Source organism: Saccopteryx leptura, chromosome 2, assembly GCF_036850995.1.
Source record: "Saccopteryx leptura isolate mSacLep1 chromosome 2, mSacLep1_pri_phased_curated, whole genome shotgun sequence".
In the NCBI taxonomy this organism is placed as follows: Eukaryota; Metazoa; Chordata; class Mammalia; order Chiroptera; family Emballonuridae; genus Saccopteryx; species Saccopteryx leptura.
Genome location: NC_089504.1, coordinates 368,025,347 through 368,044,829, shown reverse-complemented (window position 1 = coordinate 368,044,829; position 19,483 = coordinate 368,025,347). Strand labels below are relative to the sequence as shown.

Genomic DNA, 19,483 nt, shown 5'->3' with positions numbered 1-19,483 from the left:
GCAGCTGGCCAGCCAGGAAGGGAAGTTCCGTCAGAAACTGTAGTCTGGGAACCTCTCTGGTCTTTGGGCGGCTCTAGGAGAGCTCAGCCCGCTGTTCCCATGGGAACTTGTCTGGGAGCAGGGGAAGGTGCAAGGAGTAAATTGCTGGGGGGGGGGGGGAGGAGCTGGAGGTGGGAGGATTCAAGTCCAGGGGTGGACTTGGTGGGGCTGGGGAGAAAGTGGGATCAGAGCTCTAGATCTCAGGGTGGGACAAAGTTTTGGGGACTCCAGTGTCCTCCTGACAATTTCATCTGTGAAAGTCAATATTCAAGGGCAGAAGAAAGCCGCCCTGACACACACATATATATAAAATAAATCTCTCAATTATCTCAGCTCATTTGCTTGGGGTCTCATTTTATGTCCCTGCTCTGCTGCGCAGTATATCTGTCCGGATAAAGAGTTACAGTCCGTTGGGCTACGTGTGCGGGGTTGTAAAAAATACAGATGCCAGATTAACTGGCTGTGGCACTCGGCAGCTGATTGAGCTGATAATGACGCGATCTGACCTTTTTCTAATTTCTAATTATGTGCATCTCGGCTGTGCTGGCTACATGATTCTTGTTCTAATGATGGCTCCTGTGGTGGCCTCTTCATCCCCGCTCCCGACAGGACTACAAGGGGGGTGGTGAAGGGCACTACTGGCTCCCCAAGTAAAGTTTCGGGGGCCAGGAGGTGAGGCTGGGAAGCTGGAATGCCTTGCCTTAGCAATGCTGCATTTGAGATTAACCTTCTGGATGATATGTATTCTTAAAGGCCATTTAGTTCCACAAGCCATCTCACTGATGTTTTTATTATAGTCACTTGAGATAGGTGTATTAGATCTACAGGTAGGAAACTGAGCTTCCAAGGAGTGAAGCCATCAAAGTCACGCAGATGGCGAACAGTGAAACCAGTCTCAGGTCTTTCATCTCTAAGTGCTCCTTGAACTGTCCCCATTAAAGTAATTGACCAATCATTGGGAGGAACACTGTAAAGTATATGATTGCCTAATCACAATGCTGTACACCCAGAACTAATACAAAATAATAGTGAATGTAAATTCTAATTGAAAAAAAAAATTTTTTTTAAATGATTTTAAAAATAAAATAAAATAATCAGGACTGGCTAAAGGTAAATCAGGGCCAGGGGAGTGGATGGGCTGTCCAAGGACTGCTCCACCAACCCGACCACTCCCAGCCCGGTTCCCTGAGAACTGAGAATGCTGGCAGCTTCTATGGTATCTACTCCCCGAGGTCAGACTTGGCACAGAGCAGACACTTAACCAAGATTTGCTAGATTGAATCAAGAGACCTGATTATTTGAGTGAACAGATCCAGAGAGCACGGGCAGTATTGGTAAGGGGACAGCACAGAGCTGGACGCGTTCCAGCATTTTCCAGGCGGTACCAGAATAGGAGGCTGTCCTCAGTGGGTCTTCCAGAGCGCACCTGGCAAGCAGTAGTGGGCGAGGGGTGTGAGGTTTATATCCCCAGGCTTCTTACCTCTGACAAGGTTGAAATTGTTTCACATCATTCAGTCTAATATTAGGTATTTTTTATCAAGTCAGGTCTCAGTTTCTTTATGTGTCAAGTGAGGGGACAGAGCTATGACCCCCAGGTCCATTCCAGTTCCCGTAGAAATGGCTGCCTCACCTCCCGGCTTGGTGGGTGCTGTGTGCATGGGTTCTGAGGACCAGTTTCACAACTGCAGTTTTCAGATTCCGACCAGTTGAACAGCAAAGCAGGGCTAGACCAGTCTGCACTTACTGTCTGGCCAACTGAGGACCTGCACAGGGAGAACTCTCTCCCAAGGGGCCTGGGAGAGAGTAGTCTGTGCTCTTGGGAAGTGTGGCTGCTCCATGCAGCCGGGGCAGAAGGAGGGCAGGGATGGGCAGAGGCAGATCTGGGGCCCCCAGACACCTGCACCAACAGCCCTAACGATGGTCTAGTGTCATCCTCTGGCCAAGGCCTGCTCCCTCTGTAAACGCTGCCCCATCATAACACTTCACACATTCCCAGACCAGGGTGGGCTCTCCTGGTAGCTTTTCTGGACTCCATAAATATTATATTCAACTCTTTTTTTTTTTAACTTTTTTAAAAATTTTATTTATTTATTTATATTTTTCCGAAGTTGGAAACGGGGAGGCAGTCAGACAGACTCCCGCATGCGCCCGACCAGGATCCACCCGGCACGCCCACCAGGGGGCGATGCTCTGTCCATCCGGGGCGTCGCTCTGCCACAATCAGAGCCATTCTAGCGCCTGAGGCAGAGGCCACAGAGCCATCCTCAGCGCCCGGGCCAACTTTGCTCCAATGGAGCCTTGGCTGCGGGAGGGGAAGAGAGAGACAGAGAGGAAGAAGAGGGGGAGAGGTGGAGAAGCAGATGGGCGCCTCTCCTGTGTGCCCTGGCCAGGAATTGAACCCGGGACTCCCGCACGCCAGGCCGACGCTCTACCACTGAACCAACGGCCAGGGCCCATATTCAACTCTTGAGGGAAGTAGTGGGTGGATAATTCACAACACAGAATAATACCAAAGTCATTGAAATCTGTTCTGCAAGTGCCCTGTGGGTGTGCGTGCTCATGTGCACGTTTTGTTTATTCCTTTTTGGAGTCACATTTGCTTTTCTAATCCTTCTTCTCTTCAGGGGGCAGGTGCCAGCTGACCTCTGGATGCAAGAGGTCAGCACTGCAATCAATCAATTTGTGGATGAGAGTTTTGCAGAGTTTCCAAATACACCATGTATAATCTAGTAATCCACTCACAGAAAAATTAAAAAAAAAATTGTGGCTAATAATTCCAGGATGACCATTTATCATAATGAATGAACAGAGAGCATCCTCTCCATTGCTCTTTCTCTCTCAATAGATTCCCAGGGCTAGATGACAATTTCAAACACCATCAAATCTGGTGATTACCAAACCTTGATAATAGCAATTGCCCAGAAAATGTTTTAAAATGTAGATTTATAGTCCCCACCAAATGTACTGATTCACAATTCCAGGTGATAAGACCCAAGGAAATGTATTTTTAAAAAATCCGTAGTGATGATCTGGATGACAAGCTAGGTCTGGGAACCTGATCTACTTGTGTCCCCCTAAATGAGCAGGATGTCCGCCAGCCCCTTTCTCAACATGACTGCGTCTCCAGGTCTTTCTATCTACTGATGTGCTTGAATATGCCTGCCACCTCTCCTCCACACTGTAGTGGACCAGCCGCCAGCTCCTCGCTGGGCAGCCGGACAGAATTTCTAACATGCCAGGACTCCACCCCTGAGAACCATCTCCCCAGACATTCTGGGTGCTACCACCCTCCTTTCCTCCTGGCTGCACTGCAGGAGGCTGGGCAGGGGGTGCTGGTGCCACACTGGGCAGAGCAGAGAAGGTGAGAGCTTTGGCAGTAAACCCTGTGCCTGCAGCTCTTGGTTTAAGGAACTTAGAAACAGTTCTCAGCTGCTAGAGGTGCACTTAGTGCCTGCCTCGGAGTGGGCATACTCATTTTTGGTTGAATAAATGAATGAAAGGATCATTTCTAGGGCATTTGGAGGGAACCACAGAGGGGAAGACCCTAGCCAGGGTGGGGTTTGGGAAGGTCTTTACCAGATTGTCCAGTTCTGGGTCATCGCTGAAGAAGGGTTTGTGCTCCTGCTCCTGCTGGTGGACAAAGTTCTCGATGTCCACATCAAAGCTGGCGGAGGTGATGCACTCTGAGCCCTGGGTGGCCTGTTCACATTTCTCAAACAGCAGCGTCAGAAGCGGGAAAAGAGGGTGCCTGTGGGGACATCAAGAGCTCACACATGCGACAAGAGACCTGCTGTTGGCTGGGCTCAGAGGCCACCAGGGTCCCTTTCCCACTCTCCCATCACCTCTTCTCCCAAGGTCCCACTCTTTGAGAATGTCCCCAGTCCCCACGGTCAGCCTAGATGGCAGCAATCTATGCCCTGGTGGGGAAGAGCCAGTCTCCCATTCCTGGGGCGTCAGAGGGCTCGTACGCCTCCCCTCCAGGTGCCGAACTTTTCTCTTTGGGAGGATAAGCTGCAAGGATATTTGATGAAGGTGGTGAGTATAACCCTTCAGAGAAGTAGATGTTCATTTCAGGTTCAAGGTCAACAACCCAGGAAGGACATGTGGGAAGTGTCCAGACAAGTCCTGGACATGAATATGAGTGGTTGGTCACAAACCCATTGTTGGCTGTCTAGAGCCAGCCAAGGGCAACACCGTGTGTCTGCAAGTATATACCAGGGATGGGTGTGAGCCTGAGTTCTGGTCTGCACCTGGAGGGCAGGTGTCTCCACCTGGCCTGCTGAGCCAGTTCAGGTCAGACACCTAATTACATGAATATCATCTCCCTGAACTTCTCCATCATCACACACTTAGCACATCTGCAATGAAATGATTCTTTGCATCGTTATTTGCTCACTGTTTTCCTCTAGGACTGTCCTTGTCTTAACAATCATTGTATCCATAGGACCTTGCACTGCATGCTTATAGCAGGCATTTAATATACAGTGACTGACAATGAATTAGGGAGTGACGCATATGCAAGTGAGCATGGGTGGTATGAGGTGTGGTCCTGTGATGTATCATGCGAGCTGAGGGCTTACCAGACTGGCTCTGGAGGTCTTAGCTGAGGTGCCATTGACTCTGGGAAGCCCCCGTGACTGCCTCTCCCTCATGCTATGCTGATGGTTCCCTGAGGTCTTCGTTTTATCTCCTGCCTTCCTCACTTGAATGTGGGTTACATGAGGGCAGGAAGCAAGCCCACCTTATTCATCGGTTTGAAGTCTATCAGAGGTATATGGATCCCAATAAATTTTTGTTGAAGGCATATATGTTATGAGTGTGTACCTATGTGCATGTATAAGTGCACATCACCCTTATTTCTCTTTCATATGTGTGAATTGCCATCTTAACACCCAGGATGTGTGTACGTGTTTGCATGGGTTGTTGAACTGGACCCTGGAGCCCCATTCCCTCCCATGTGGTCCTCTCTGGTCTCTTTTCTCAGTCTCCTAGGACCACAAAATCTAGCCTTTTCTTTTTGATTAAGCTCTGCTTGCTGAGACAGGAGGAAGCATGTGTGTTGGGCCTGGCCTCCCGGCCTCTGCAGAAGGAGGAGTTCTGGCCAGATTGTACAGTGAAATTTCTGCAACAATAGAGATGTTCTACAACGTCTGCTGTCCAACATGGTAGCCACTAAGGAATTGAGGCCAATGGACATTTAAAATATGGCTGTTGTACCTAGGACACAGAATTTTAAATTTTATTTAATTTTAACTCATTTTTATTTAAGTAGCCAATGTGGCTAGTGGCTACCACACTGGAAAGCATAGTAAGACTTGAAAAGGAAACCAGACCATGCTTTCCCTCCAGTGTACTGTGAGTAAACACACTGAACACCCAGCCTACACAGTGTTTGCAGGTGGATGGGGACCCTACGGCCTGTTCCATTCTGGGATTCTAATAATTCTAGGCAAAACCCAGAAGGTGCTTAACCCTACCCACACTCAAACCCATACATGCTGGTCATTCTTCTCAGGCTCAGGGCAGTGAGACATGAGGGGAGACAGTCCTGCTTCAGGTGAACTGCTTGGCTTGGATACTCTTTCACTAACCCTTGTTTAGGAAGCTGATGCATTAGCCACAGAGCCCCAAGGCTGCAGGCTGGGTTATTGTATGGAAGGGGAAAAGTGTCAATATCTGAGGGTGGTCCGTATGCAGTCCCAAATCCCTAGAAGATCTAGTCAGCACCCCTCCCCAGGAAGCTGCTAGGGAAAACAATGGGCTCACTTAGCCATCCCGCTGAAGACAAAGAGAAACCAGGTGAAGGGGTTAAACTCTAGTGTAAGTCTTCATTTGCAGCCTCTAATACCGCAGCATATTATAGTCTAATCTAACCTGATCCCAGTTTAATGCAAGCTTCTCCTGGCCCTGAGTGGAATACCAAAGAAAACCTCGGTGGCTGTAATTTAAGCAGAGCCTGCAGTGGTTTAGCTGAGGGACATGAAAGGCAAATTCCAGACGGTGTTATGAATTATTGCGCCTGATGAACCTTCCTACTCTCAACAGATGCCTGCTGCCATTTAAACAGCCACTAGATCAATTAGGAATGAAAGGCACAAATCGACTCTGTACAAGGGCACTAAATTACCAGGAACTAATAATCCGCAGCACTGTGCCAGGTGGTGGGGTGCACCCCCGCCGGTCACCGCTCCTTCCCTTCTCACTCGTTGGAAGAAGGGTGGGCAGCTGCTGAGTGAAGAGAGGTGGTCTGTGTGCACGTGCATGCGTGTGCACTTGCCAGTGAGAGCACATGTGAGTGTGGTGTAGTTGTGCTGTCTTGTGTGTCTTCATGTGTGCACACACAGTGTTGGACCCATACAGTATGTGTGCATGTGGGTTGTGTGTTTGAAAGCAGAGTGCTGATTTCGTGTGCTATGAGTCCACCATGTGCATGTGCCCTATGTCACCTGTACATGGTCCATGTGGGGATTGAGTGTTCCGTGCACACTTCACAAGGGGCCTGCTGGTGACTGTGTTCCCCACATACCAGCACTAGAGTGGGGACAGGAGGGTGGTCTCCTTTGCCACTGTCCACACCCCTGCAGGGATGAGAGTGGTCAGGGAGGGCCTCTCTGAGGCAGTGACATTTAAATTATGCCTTGAATGATGAGGAAGCAGTCATACAAAAGTCTGAGGGAGAGGCTTTTCTAGCAAGAGAGAAAGCAAGCACTTGAGAGAGGTATGAGCTTGGCATGTTCCTGGAATAAAATCCAGATAAGTGTGGCTGGAGCCAGGTAGGCAGAAGGGGAGCGGAAGGAGAGGAGGTTGAAAGGGTAAGCAGGAGTCCCATCATAGGTCTCAGACAGAGCTGGGTAGGGGGCTGAAGGTGGGGTGCGTGGGGGTGTTGTCACACACACTGGGAACAAAGTGCACCTGTTATACAGTCTGTGTTCTTTTATAAACTTCTTAATTTCAGGTGTCAGACCTCCCCAGTATGTGTGTGTATGGGGGGCCTATCTGGGGTGTTTTCTGGGGCTCCTTCTATCTCTCAGAAGAAACCATGCTTTCTACCCCCTATCCCCCGGGTTAACCAAGAGCTCATGGAGCTAAGAGCAAGCTTCTTGGATGCTGGCATGGCTGCCTCTCTCCAGCCCTTTCCCACCTGAGCCAAACTATCAGCTCCAAATTCCTCCTTCTCACACCCTCTCCAGCCTCCTTCCTCCGGCTCCTCCTTCCCCAGCCCACCGTCCTGCACCCAGGAGTTCTGATGGGGTCCAGCTTAGCCGTGATGTTTCATACAGACCACAGCGAAGGGCAGTGGGCTGCCTGTGGCTCCCATGCCCCACCTGCCCGGACCCCTCTGTAAATCCAGACTGTCACTGTTCCCTGCCACCTCAAGGGCGGGGACTGCTGAGACACTGCACCGCAGCCTGTGAAACAGGTTCAGTTTCCCGATGACTCAGCAGGGTCTGTGGCTGCAGTCACACCGTGGGCTTCTCCAAGGCTGTGACCAGCCTGGTTCCCAGCCCCTTCCCCGTGGCCGGAGGGTTGACCTGTATTTCTAAGCTACCCTGCAATATCACCCCATAGGCTGGAGATGAGGCTGGCAGCCACCTCTAAGAAGCCTTTTCCAGTGGCCCCCATTGCAGGTTTGAGGAGGGGCAGGGTGGGGACCCTAAGAGCTGGGTGTCTTAGTCACCTGGGATGTGAATGTCCACCAGGTGTGCAAAGGGGAAGAAGAAGGATTTCCAGTTAGGCATGGGATAAACACCTCCCAAATTTAGTTTGTCTAACCTAAATGGGTTTTAAGGAGTTCCCAATCGTTGCTGTCCAGATCTCTCCCATTGTGGATCAATCGTCCTCAGGCTAGAAGCAGGAACGTGGAAACTACATCCCAGGCCCCAGAAGATGAGTAGGCTATGAAAGATGACCATTAGACTTTATTTCCAAAGAGCTGAGGACATCTGACCTCCATAAGAGCTCACCTCTCTCCCTGATATCACCCCTCTCTTCTATATCCCCTCTGCCTGACGCCCCCTTCACCCCAATCTCTCTTAAGCTGTTCAAAATTTGGAGGAAATAAATCTCACTGCACCAACTCAGTGAGAGTTTGAGCCTCGTCAGTGCAGAACAAATAAAAGGAGTGAACTGGCATGACATTTACTGCAGAAGAGAGGTCGTTTCCAGCCACTAATAAAAAGGATTTGACACAGACTAATAAAGAGAAATGAATTTCTCTAATGGCCTAATTTAGCACACTCAGCACTGTGGCTGCGCCTGGCCGCTGGGAGGGCAGAAGAACCAGGAGCAGGGAGAGGGGCCAGGCTCCAGCCGAGGGCAAGGGAAGACGATCCCAAATAACACTTTATCATCTCTGTTTCCTTTTCCGAGTCTCTACCCCCACCCCACCCTCATGACCTCTCCCCAGGAGCATATGAACCAAAATCAAGCTCAGGGTCCGTGGCTCCTGTTGGCAATCCAGAGAGATAAGGGCCCTAACCACAGACTCACAGTGCACGAGCTTCAGACAGTGACTGACCGGATCTGCGGATTTCTGCAGGGGTCTAAACCCTCGGTTGGGTTAATTACTTCTGACCTTTCTGCCTTTGTGTCTTTACATCACCCAAACTCACTGGCTAGGAATGTCCAGTTTGGGGCCAGGATGTGTGGGAGCAGTCCCCGTTACTCAGGATCCAGACTGGGCAGGATTTTGGCTGAAGCCCTTTGTGGAGGTGAATGTCACTTTCTCTGTTGTAGCAGAGAGGCGGAGACTCCCTCACTCAGGCCCCAGTTTTTCTTTAGTGCAAAGCAGCACCCCCTACACAGTAACACACACACACACACACACCTGAGAGCATCCTTGGGTGGTGAGTTTGGGTGTCAGCACAGCTCATATCAGCCTTCCTCACTTCATGACAGATGTTCTTAACTAAATTGGCTCAACAGGTTTCCCTAACATTTCCAAAGACCTCCTGGGATGGAAGCCACAGCTTCCTGGTAATTCTTATATTCGTCTCTAACTTCAAGTTCCCCTATAAGGCTAAAGTTTATCTCCTTTTGTTAAAAGGACTCATGAAAAGATAAGAGGACCCTGTTCTGCTTCCCTTTCTTCCTCCTTGGACAGCCTAGGTTTGAAAAAAATATATTTTTAAACATTTCTTCCTGCTTAGAGGATCAGAAACAAAGAAGCAGAAACAGGAAAAAAGAGGGAATGCAAAAATAGAGAGCTTTAGAGAGGCTGAGATGCAAAGACCATGAGAGACAGCGACGGGGACAGATATACAGACAGAAACAGCACCACAGGCTGAGAAGTAGTCACATGCATACGGAGACACAGTGTTGATTCTCTTTCTGGGCGATAAACCTTGTGATTCACAGTCATGGCCCTCCATCACTTCTGAGCCTCTCAGCCATCCTTCCCCTTGTGACCTTGGCCAGGACTGCAGACCTCAATTATGGGGCCAGCCAAGTGTGTGGCAGCTTGCCTGGCTGTCCACCTTCTCTCCCTGTAACTGACCTTGGAGCCCCCAGGCCTGTCCTGCACCTCATCTCCCAGTCCTGGTTCATTCAGCTGGGGTGGGGGAAGGTAGGCAGGGGCACCCACTGTCAGTGCTTACCCCTTCCCTGAGCCCTGGTTGTTTTTTCTAATGGGGATGAAGGATCAGAGCCCTAGGCCCTTCCTAGCTGGGATGAGGATAGACTGAGGGTAGAATGTATGGTAGGAGAGCAAAATTTCTGGGTGGAGATTTTCAGCGGGACCAGAAGCCTGGTCTGGGTTGGACTGCTGCAGAGGACATTAGTCTGTTGGTTGGTTAGGTGGGAGGAGGTGGACAAGCAGAGACTAGGCTGGCAGCTCCAACTCCTCTATCAAGTCGTCACTGACACAAAGTAAAGGTCTCAAGTTGCCAAAGGCCCCCACCCTGGAAACTATGCTCAAGGGCTGAAATTTTGATTTATTTCTAGTGCCCCAAGTCCCCAGGTTAGCAGTCACTGAGATCACAGAATCTGACAAAATACCCTAGAGCCACTTTCCAGGACAGCCCGCTGCCCCTTTCCTGGGCATCTATTCACTGCCAGAAGGCCCCTTACAAGTATTCATTCTGAGAACTGTTGTGACAGCAGGTGGCCCCCGGCCCCTGTACCTGTATGGTCCCCCTTCATCAGCTCAGGCAAACCAGACTCCCTGTGCTCCTGCTGGTCCTTCGTTCTCACCTGCCTGTTCCTGTGTTTCCACCAGTCCCTTCTAATTATCTTCGGAACCCAGCTTAACATGCCATCTCTTCTACGAAGGCTCCCTGATGGCGTCTCCAGTGAGAGGCAGCATTACCTCCTCTGAACCATCAGGGATGCTTCAGGTTTCCACTGGACCTACTCCTGATTTAGGGTGAGAAGCTGGGTGGTCTGAAACCAGCACAGACTTTGGAGCCGCATAACTGTGTGACTTTGGGACAAGTTACTGAATTTCTCTGGGCCTCAGATTCCTTTTTTATAAAACAGGGACAACACCACTACTGTGCTGGTAATAGTAAGGATTAAACAAAGAAGCATGTAGAGTGTCTGACACTCAGTAAACTGTTCCTTTCCCCTGGAATGGTATGTGGGCACCTTTTTTATTCAGAGCAACATTGACACCATCCGCTCCAATCAATTTATATTCTCATCTCCACTGACTCATTTGGCAGGGAGAACAAGCCCACATGCCAATTCAAATAAAGGTACAGAAAGAGAAGGAAGAGAGGCAACATACAATTTATCAGAAACCCAGAATCTCATTTTTTAACCAAAAAAGCACTGCCAGTAAGAATTTATTTTTATTTTCCTTATGACACATTAAATTCTACTAAGTGCAGCTGTTTGTGCACAGCCCTCTTCCTCACTCCAGGGTATGCTGCCCTGGTCCATGATCTTGCCCTATCACTGTGAATTTCTGAGGGTCAAGCACAGTGCCTGGCGCACAGCAGAAGCTCGGTAAGTGTCTGGTGAATCAATGGGAGCGAATGACTGAAGAAGGAAGCAACACTATGAGAATGAAGGTTCTGAGACACAATCCCGAAGTTCTTTCTGGCTCAGAATCCATTCCTACTGCAGTCCTGGGATCAGATATTGCCATCTGGCAGTTTCTAGCCACAGTTGCTACAAAAAGACCTGCCTTCTTTGGGCTCTGCTGGGGTGTGTGTAGGGTGGGGGCTGACAGAGCCTCAGAGGGAGGGGAGTGACGTGAGGAGATGCTCGCCCAGCCCTCCCCTCCTCTGCTCCTCAGAGGCACCAGATGGAGAGAGCAGAGTGGGGTGGCGGGGAACAAGCCAGCAGCTCCTAGTTGGATGTATTTTTACTTCAGGTGTGACGCTGACACCATGCGTGTGTATTTTTAGTCCTGCCCAGTGGGCGGTGTGTTAGCCCTGGTTGTCTTGAGGAGGACTTCTTGTTGCTAAATTGGAATTGCGTCTGCTACTGTTCCAGGGTTCCAACTGGCGCTCTTCCCCCAGGTGGTGGACAGGTCTATTTCTGGAGAGTGTGGGGCCTAGGGCAAGCCACAGTCTGCTCTGTACCCTCACTACACACACACACACACACACACACACACACACACACACACACACACACCTCCCTCCTGCTCTGTACCCTCACTACACACACACACACACACACACACACACACCTCCCTCCTGCTCTGTACCCTCACTACACACACACACACACACACACACACACACACACACACACACCTCCCTCCTGCTCTGTACCCTCACTACACACACACACAAACACACACACACACCTCCCTCCTGGCACATTTAAAAAATGTAAAATCTCAACAAAGTGATTGTTAAGGCTAGTCTTCAAGGACAAGAATACAAAGAACCTAAAACTTGATCTCAAGTCCAGCCCCTTCATTTCCCCCTCAGTCTTATTAAGAGATAATTGACACATATCACTGTATAAGTTTAAGGTGTACATCATGATGCTTTGACTTACATATATAATACTATGAAATGATTATCACAGTAGGTTCGGCTAACATCCATCTTCTCATACAGATACAATAAAAAGAAAAGAAAAATGGAAAAAATTCTCCTTGGCATGAGAACTCAGAATCTACTCTCTTAACAACTTTCCTGTATGTCACACAGTGGTGTCGGCCATTGTCACCACGCCCGGCACTACATCCCTAGTACTTACAACTGGAAGTTTGTGCCTTTCAGCGCCTTCCTCCAATTTTACCTCCCCTGCTGCTCTCTTTTTCTACGAGTTTGATTTGTTGTTTTCATTTTAAGAACCTACCTGTGATATCATACAGTATCTGTCTTTCTCTTTCTGACTTATTTTATTTAGCATAATGCCTCTGAGAGCCATCCATGTTGTCGCAAATGGTAAGACTACCTAATTTTATTGCTGGATAATATTCATGTGTGTGTGTGTGTGTGTGTGTGTGTGTGTGTGTGTGTGTGTGTGTATCTTACATCTTTATCCATTTATCTATCAATGGGAACCTAGATTGCTTCCCTGTCTTGGCTCTTATAAATAATGCTGTTATGAACATGGGGGTGAAGTTAGCTTTTTGAGTTTGTATTTTTGTTTCCTTTAATATTCTGCTCACAAAAATTAGGGGATACTTTATTGTTTCATATTCATTTTAAAACATCCCCTAATTTTTGAGAGCAGTATATACATCAAAGATTGCTGGATCATATGTTCATTTAATTTTTTGAGAATCCTCCACACTGTTGTCATAGTGGCTGCACCAATTTACTATCCTGTCAAAAGTGTGTGAGGGCTCTCGTTTCTCCACATCCATGCTGGTACTTATTCTCTCTTGAATTTTTGATGACAAGCCCCTGCATTTTAGGGATAGGTAACCCAGGCAGAGAAAAAAGAAGTAGCTTTCCTGAGGTCAGACAGCTAGTGAGAGGCAATCGAAGCTTCTATCCAAGTCACAGAGATTCCGCCAGTCCCCAGAGAGAGAGCATTTCGGGGAAAGGGATGGTGTGGAAAGGGGAGCCCTGTCATTGCACCTTGGTCACTGGCAGTGACTAAACACCTACTCACATGTGTTTGGTGGTACTCAGTAAGTTTCAAAGTACGTTTCTATGGACTTGCTATATTTAAACACCCAATATTCTTTTTATTTGCATTTTACAAGATGCAAACCGAGATGCCAAGTGGTTAAATAACTATATCAAGCTAATAAGTGATTAAGTTGGAATTTAATCTGGGTAGCCCAACTCCAAATTTTGTGCTCTTACCCTATCCTATGGACCATCTTTGAATGATTATTGGAATCACTTCCTCCTCCTCTCCTTTTCTCCCTCTACTGTCTTTGAGTCATATGTGTCCTGGGGTCACAGAACTGAGCTGCCATGTTTTCCCTTCAAGGGTCGGGAACGTTGTAGCCCAAGAGCATCTCTACTCATCAGATGAGTTCGCAGAAGAACTTTCTCTCTCCTAATAATACTCTGTGTTTGGACAGGGCTTTAACATTTTTTACAGATCTTTCATTTTTCTCATTTGACATCTTCCTGGTGAGGAAGGAAAGTTTAATTTAAAGAGGTTAAACGATTTTCCCAGTGGTAGAGTCAGAAGTTAGACTGAAGTCTCAGTCTTATGGTCGTTACACTTGACCACAAAATGGACCAGTGCTTGCGAGAGTCAGAGAGCAGTGCTCTGGTGGAAAGAAGAGCAAGGCTGGCTTAGTGCAGCCCTGGGGAGAACCCACTGGCCATCCAAACCCGCAAAACCTCTGCCTGCTGACCCTCCCTCCACTCCACCCTACACCACCCACTCACACGAGCAGGAGGCCTGGCTGCTGGTGTCTTCCCTCCAGTAAGGGGGCAGATCCAGTCCAGTACTTGACAATGAAGCCATAGTCATTGCGAGCCTTTTCTGTTAGCATTGGCTATCTCCCTCAGTCCTAACATAACCTTGTGAGGATGAAAGGCATTGTGATTCCAGGTTCTGCATCTCGTACTGGTGGGCCTTGTCTTTGCCAAGTACCTGGACTTCTCAGTTCTGCCTCAGGCCAGGTGGTGAGCTGTGGGGGCAGCAGGGACCACTGCCTCTGAACACACCTGCTCCAGCTGTAGCCAGTGTGTCTGCCAGCAGGGTGTGCGGAGGCTGGGCTGGGGGCGGGGGTCTTCAGAGGCCTGCAGGAAGGGCAGGGAACAGGCTTTCCCTGCTGCTGGCGGAGAAGGGGACATGGTTTTACTTGTAGATGAGGGCTCGGGCAGGGTCACTCCCCCAACTATAGGAGGAGTACATTTCTCCAGACAGTTGAGATGTTAGTTCTGATGCCAGTGCATTCACTTATCAAAAAGCCAGGGGCATCTGCTGGGGCCCCAGCCCATAAAGCCCAGGACTGGACACAGACAGGACCTTCTGCTTCTGGCACCTGATCCAGAAGTATCTGGTTCTGACTTTTCCATTTGAAATGGCTAAACTTCTCCCACACCATTCTCAGGATACCTCACCCAGCACGTTCCAGGAACGACCAAGCACAATGCCGGGGAAGGCACAGGGTTAAGCCCCAGGCTCAACCCCCCCGCTGCACAACACCCTCTGGTCACATGGTGGAAGGGTTCCCTAAAACAATGGTCCCCAACCTTTTTTGGGCCATGAGCCGGTTTAATGTCAGAAAATATTTTCACAGACCGGCCTTTAGGGTGGGACGGATAAATGTATCATGTGACCGAGACAAGCGTCAAGAGTGAGTCTTAGACGGATGTAACAGAGGGAATCTGGTCATTTTTAAAAAATAAAACATCGTTCAGACTTAAATATAAGTAAAATGGAAATAATGTAAGTTATTTATTCTTTCTCTACGGACCGGTACCAAATGGCTCATGGACCAGTACCGGTCCGAGGCCCGGGGGTTGGGGACCACTGTCCTAAAAGACACTTCATTAAGAGGGACAAGTTCCCAGGGCCCTGGCCAGGCTACAGCTAAAGAGGGCAGTCACAATAGGACCAGCCCCTCTGTCCATCCCCAAACGAGGGGCTCTTCCCACCCCATCTTCTAGCCCCGCCCCAGGAAAGGCAGCTTGGTGGTCATTGCCCCTGGGTGTCTCCTCCCTTAGGACAAGCAGTGCAGCTCTCCCACATGGCACTGTGGTCAGGCAGCCGTCCTACGGGTCGAGTTTGTAGGCTAGCTACTTTCTATGCCATCTCTCTCCCATTCCTCAGACTAAACTTTTCCTTATTCAGAACCCCTCCTGGAAACTAATGTGATGCTCTACCCACAGCAGAGTGCAGTATAGGTTTACTTGAATTGCAGAGTGAAGACCACTTGACTGGGAGCCCTCTCCTGTCTTGCCTCTTGCTGCTTTGCCTCTCAGCATTTACTTCTAGCCTGACCGGCCCCTACTTGCATTTCCCCAGACTTCTAACAGCAGCACACCTGCAGAGTGCCCGCCCTATGCCAGGTTCTCTACCAAGCCCTTCATGTGCACTACCTCACTCACTCCTCATGACAACGCTAATGAAGAGACAGCACTAGTTTTACCCCTATTCTACAAACGAAGAAACGAGGCTCAGAAAGGTTTAGGGTCCAGTTGTGAAGTCAGAAGGTAAACCCAGGCAATCTAAGTCCAAAGGCCATGATCCTCATCCTGGATCCCACCTCTCTGAATGCACCAAACCACCTCACATCTCAAATAGACTGTGGGGATGCGCGCTGGCCCTCTGTTTAAAATACCCGACGCCACCCCATCCCACCCCACCCTACCCTAGTCTACCTAGCAAACACTGGTCTGTATGTCGCGTAGTATCATATGAGATCTAATTTTAGACTAGCTTTTTACAACTAAGAAAACTGAGGCTCAGAGAGATTAACATGCCCAAGGTAATGAAGCTAGTTATCACCAAGTCTATTTCCAGGGCCCATCCATTCAGAAGGATGGTTGCTCGGGAGCAGTCCGAACTCTGCCCACTGCCCTGTTCTGACCTTTCCCCAAGTGAGCGTGGATCTAGAGGGACCCAGTTGGGATGAGACAGGAACAAGTATAACATAAACAGGGCTTTAGAAACGCTGTTGCTTTTATTGAACTAGAACAGGACAGCAGTATGAGCTCTCCAGGGGCAGGCTACGTATGGGGAGAGAAGGTCTGAGTCTGTGGTCTTTAGGGAGATGAGACTGATGTGAAGAACGAAAAGGTCTGTGTGGAAAAGCTACAATTCTGAAAGCTGAGAAAGTAAAGAGGCAGGTGTATGATGTGATGTGTGACAGGGTTCCTGGAGCTGCCGGAAAGGAGCGTGTTAATGATAAAGTAGGGAAGGCTTGGAATCTCCTCGGAGAAGGTGGGGAAGTTGGGGCTGATGGTGGGGCTTTATTCAAGCAGATGGAGAGAGAGAGTATTGGGTACAATCTAGGAAGGAGAAAATTCATTGCCTTGGGGTTAAAGGGAAAAGTCACAATTGCAAACTCTTATAAAGCACTTATTCTGTGCCAGACACTGTTCTAAGTATTAATTTATTATGAGACAATATTTCAAATTTAGGACCCAGGAGTAGATCAGACAGGCCTGTTAAGATCAAGGAATGTAGGATCATGGCTAAAGACATGACTGAAATCATTTCAAAGAATTGGTTATAAAATATGTTGAAAAAAAATTTTTTAAATAAAAGATGTATGCCCTGGCGGATAGCTAAGTTGGTTAGTTGTTATGCCCAAGCATAGAGGTTGCCCATTCGGTCCCTGGTCAGGGCACAAACAGGAACAGGTTGATGTTCCTGTCTCTCTTTCTCTCCTTTTTCTCTCACTAAAATCAATCAATAAAATTTTTTTTAAATAGATAAAAGATGTGTTGATCCATTTAAAAACAGAGATCATGTGCCTGTAACTTGGTCCCTTGCGTGAGGTCTGCACTTAAGGCTGGTGAGAGTCAATTCTGCATCTCCAACTCTGTTTAGCGGCATCACACTGGTAGCTTGAAATGGGCCATGGTGGGAGCATTTACACTGTGGAAATCAGCAAATGCTACAGACCAAGGCTCTCCTCTCCCTTGGCCTGAGGGCCAGTCTGCCAGCACACCAGCCTAGAGCCGTGGCATATACGGGGGGTACTGACTAGCCTAGTTAATGAGTCCATTCTACAAGCACTGGTGTAGCCCATCATCTAAGCTGCTGACTCTTAAGGTACAGTGTAATGCCCTGGGGACAAATCATGAATAAAACCTACCTTCATAGAGTTAATGATCTAGTGGAGGAAACAGAAATAACATTAATGCAATAAATTCAATTGTAAGTGATGCCACAAAGGGAGAATACAGTTGACTCTTGAACAACATGAGTTTGACATGCTCAGGCCCAGTCATACATGGATTTTTTCCCCAATAAATACATGGCCCTCCATATCTACAGGTTTATTACCTGTGATTCAACCAACTGCGGATCAAAATCCAGCATTTTTACATTCCCAGTGTGGCTTCCCCAGCTGCAGATCAAATACACTGTATTCCCTTCATAGTTGGTTGAATCTGTGGATGTCAAAGTTATACTTGGGTTTTTGATTACCCCGGGCTCAGCACCCTTAAACCTCTCTGTTGTTCAAGGGTCAACTGTACATTTGGTGTGGCACCTGTTCACCCCCTCCACCGAGCTGAAGCTCAGTTCTCCAGCATTTTTAATGGAGGAGGGAAGCGTACTGCCCCAGTCTGTTCCCAATGCTCATGCCTCCATGCGGCACTTCCCATCAATAACAGGGAACATCTTCAGCACAGGTGAGCCACCTCCTGGGTTCTCAGAGAGGATTCCAGCCCCAGGGTGAGAATCAATGTGCCTCACGAGCAATCCCAGCAAAACCAGCCTCCTCCTCCACTGCACCTGGCCAGGCCAGCTCTCTGCCCATGTTCTGCTCCCTAGGACATCATGGTTTCCATGGGAACACACTCACTTCAAAGGGGAAGGAAGGAGACTAGAGAGGAGGAGGGAGAGTGAAAGCTGAATTCTCCTCATCCTCTGGGCCCTTCCCTGCCCTGCTGGCAACCTGACTGCCAGGTCCCAAAGAGTACCGGGCCGTCAGCATGGAGCCGTGAGGCGCTTTGGCTCAAGCTACATTTTAACTTCTTGGAGGAAAAATCCAGGGCTTGAGGTGGGTGCTGAGGAAGAGAGAACTGAGTGAGTCCAAGCCTGCAGTCCCCACGGCATGGGGCCTCCTCCTCAGACTCCCTCTCAGTGTTGTTCCTGGGCCACAAGCACAATTACCTGCGATGAGCATCCAGTCACCAGATCTGCTTAGATTTGACTGCAGTCATTAATCTGAGGGGGACTCCTGGATGCCTTGCTGATTAGCCCAGATGATGCTCTGGTATGATCCAATTAAAGACAGACTGGGCCTCCCCTCTGCCCACACACACACACACACACACACACACACACACACACACACACACACTGTCCACATCAGAGGGAACCAGTGCATTTCATTAACACATCCTCATACACTAAACCCTCAGGGGCACTGGCAGGCTCCCTTCTCACAGGCACCCCTCCCTTCCATCACACAGCCCTGTAGGGGCCACAGGGAGGGCCTGGGCAGGGAGGGGACTCCCTCTCTCTTTCTTCATCTGTGGTTCTAAGAGGGGCCATGGTGGGGGCTCTCAAAAGTCAGTGTGGGCCCTAATCTGAATGGAAAGGGTCTTGTTACATTTATTGACATGAAATGCCAACTCCCTGAAGTGCTTTGGAGCAGCCGGGCTGCCCCAGGCAGGCAAATCTAATTAAAATTACCCGCCCTACAGGAGGCTGAGTTCCCTCCCATCCATCTCACAGGGCTGTAGAGGGCAGCTGGTACTGATGGGAGAGGTGGGGCTGTGGGAGACAGCCCCGGGGCAGGAGGCAGGCAGGAGGGCTGCACCGAAGAGCTGGGCCAGGGCGTTGATGTCCTGAGATGCTGTGCAGCCATGTTTGGCTGGGCAGGTGGCAACCAGCAGAGACAACCTGGGCAAACCCCAAGGGTTGTAGAGTGGTCAGCCTGGTAGGAGAAGGTCAAGATCAGAAGTGAAGGCGAATAGGAAGAAGTGACATCCTGATGGACAGTTCCCGTGGGGAAGATCACCTGTGTCTTCTGCAGGTTGGCCTGGGTGGGCAAGGAGCCTGGGATCCTGGGAAGACCTACGGAGCCTATGGAGCAATTGGTGGAAACAAGGGGACCTCTGTGGTATGTGCCAGACATGCTGCCAGGTACTCACACAGGCTGTCTCCCCAGTTCTTACCAGACCTGCTGATGAGGTTCTGTCATGAAACTAGCACACAGAGGAGGAGGGACTCAAGCCTCAGTGTCTGGAATCTTTGTGTTACACCATTAATCTGGGGGTCCCTCTGGACCAGGAGTCTCCAAACTTTTTACACAGGGGGCCAGTTCACTGTCCCTCAGACCATTGGAGGGCTGCCAAATACAGTGGTCCTCTCACTGACCACCAATGAAAGAGGTACCCCTTCCAGAAGTGCAGTGGGGGCTGGATAAATGGCCTCA

At 49.2% G+C, this 19,483-nt stretch overlaps 1 protein-coding gene across 5 annotated transcripts in view; it reads right to left on the bottom strand.

Annotated features, from left to right (window-relative positions):
* The window catches only part of PKNOX2 (PBX/knotted 1 homeobox 2), a 259,555-nt gene that overhangs the window by 40,655 nt on the left and 199,417 nt on the right, over positions 1–19,483 (bottom strand). For all 5 annotated transcript variants that reach the window (XM_066365135.1, XM_066365140.1, XM_066365136.1 and 2 more), the window contains one exon: positions 3,616–3,787. In XM_066365135.1, the coding sequence (XP_066221232.1) occupies positions 3,616–3,787 (172 nt within the window). The remainder of the gene's footprint in view (positions 1–3,615; positions 3,788–19,483) is intronic.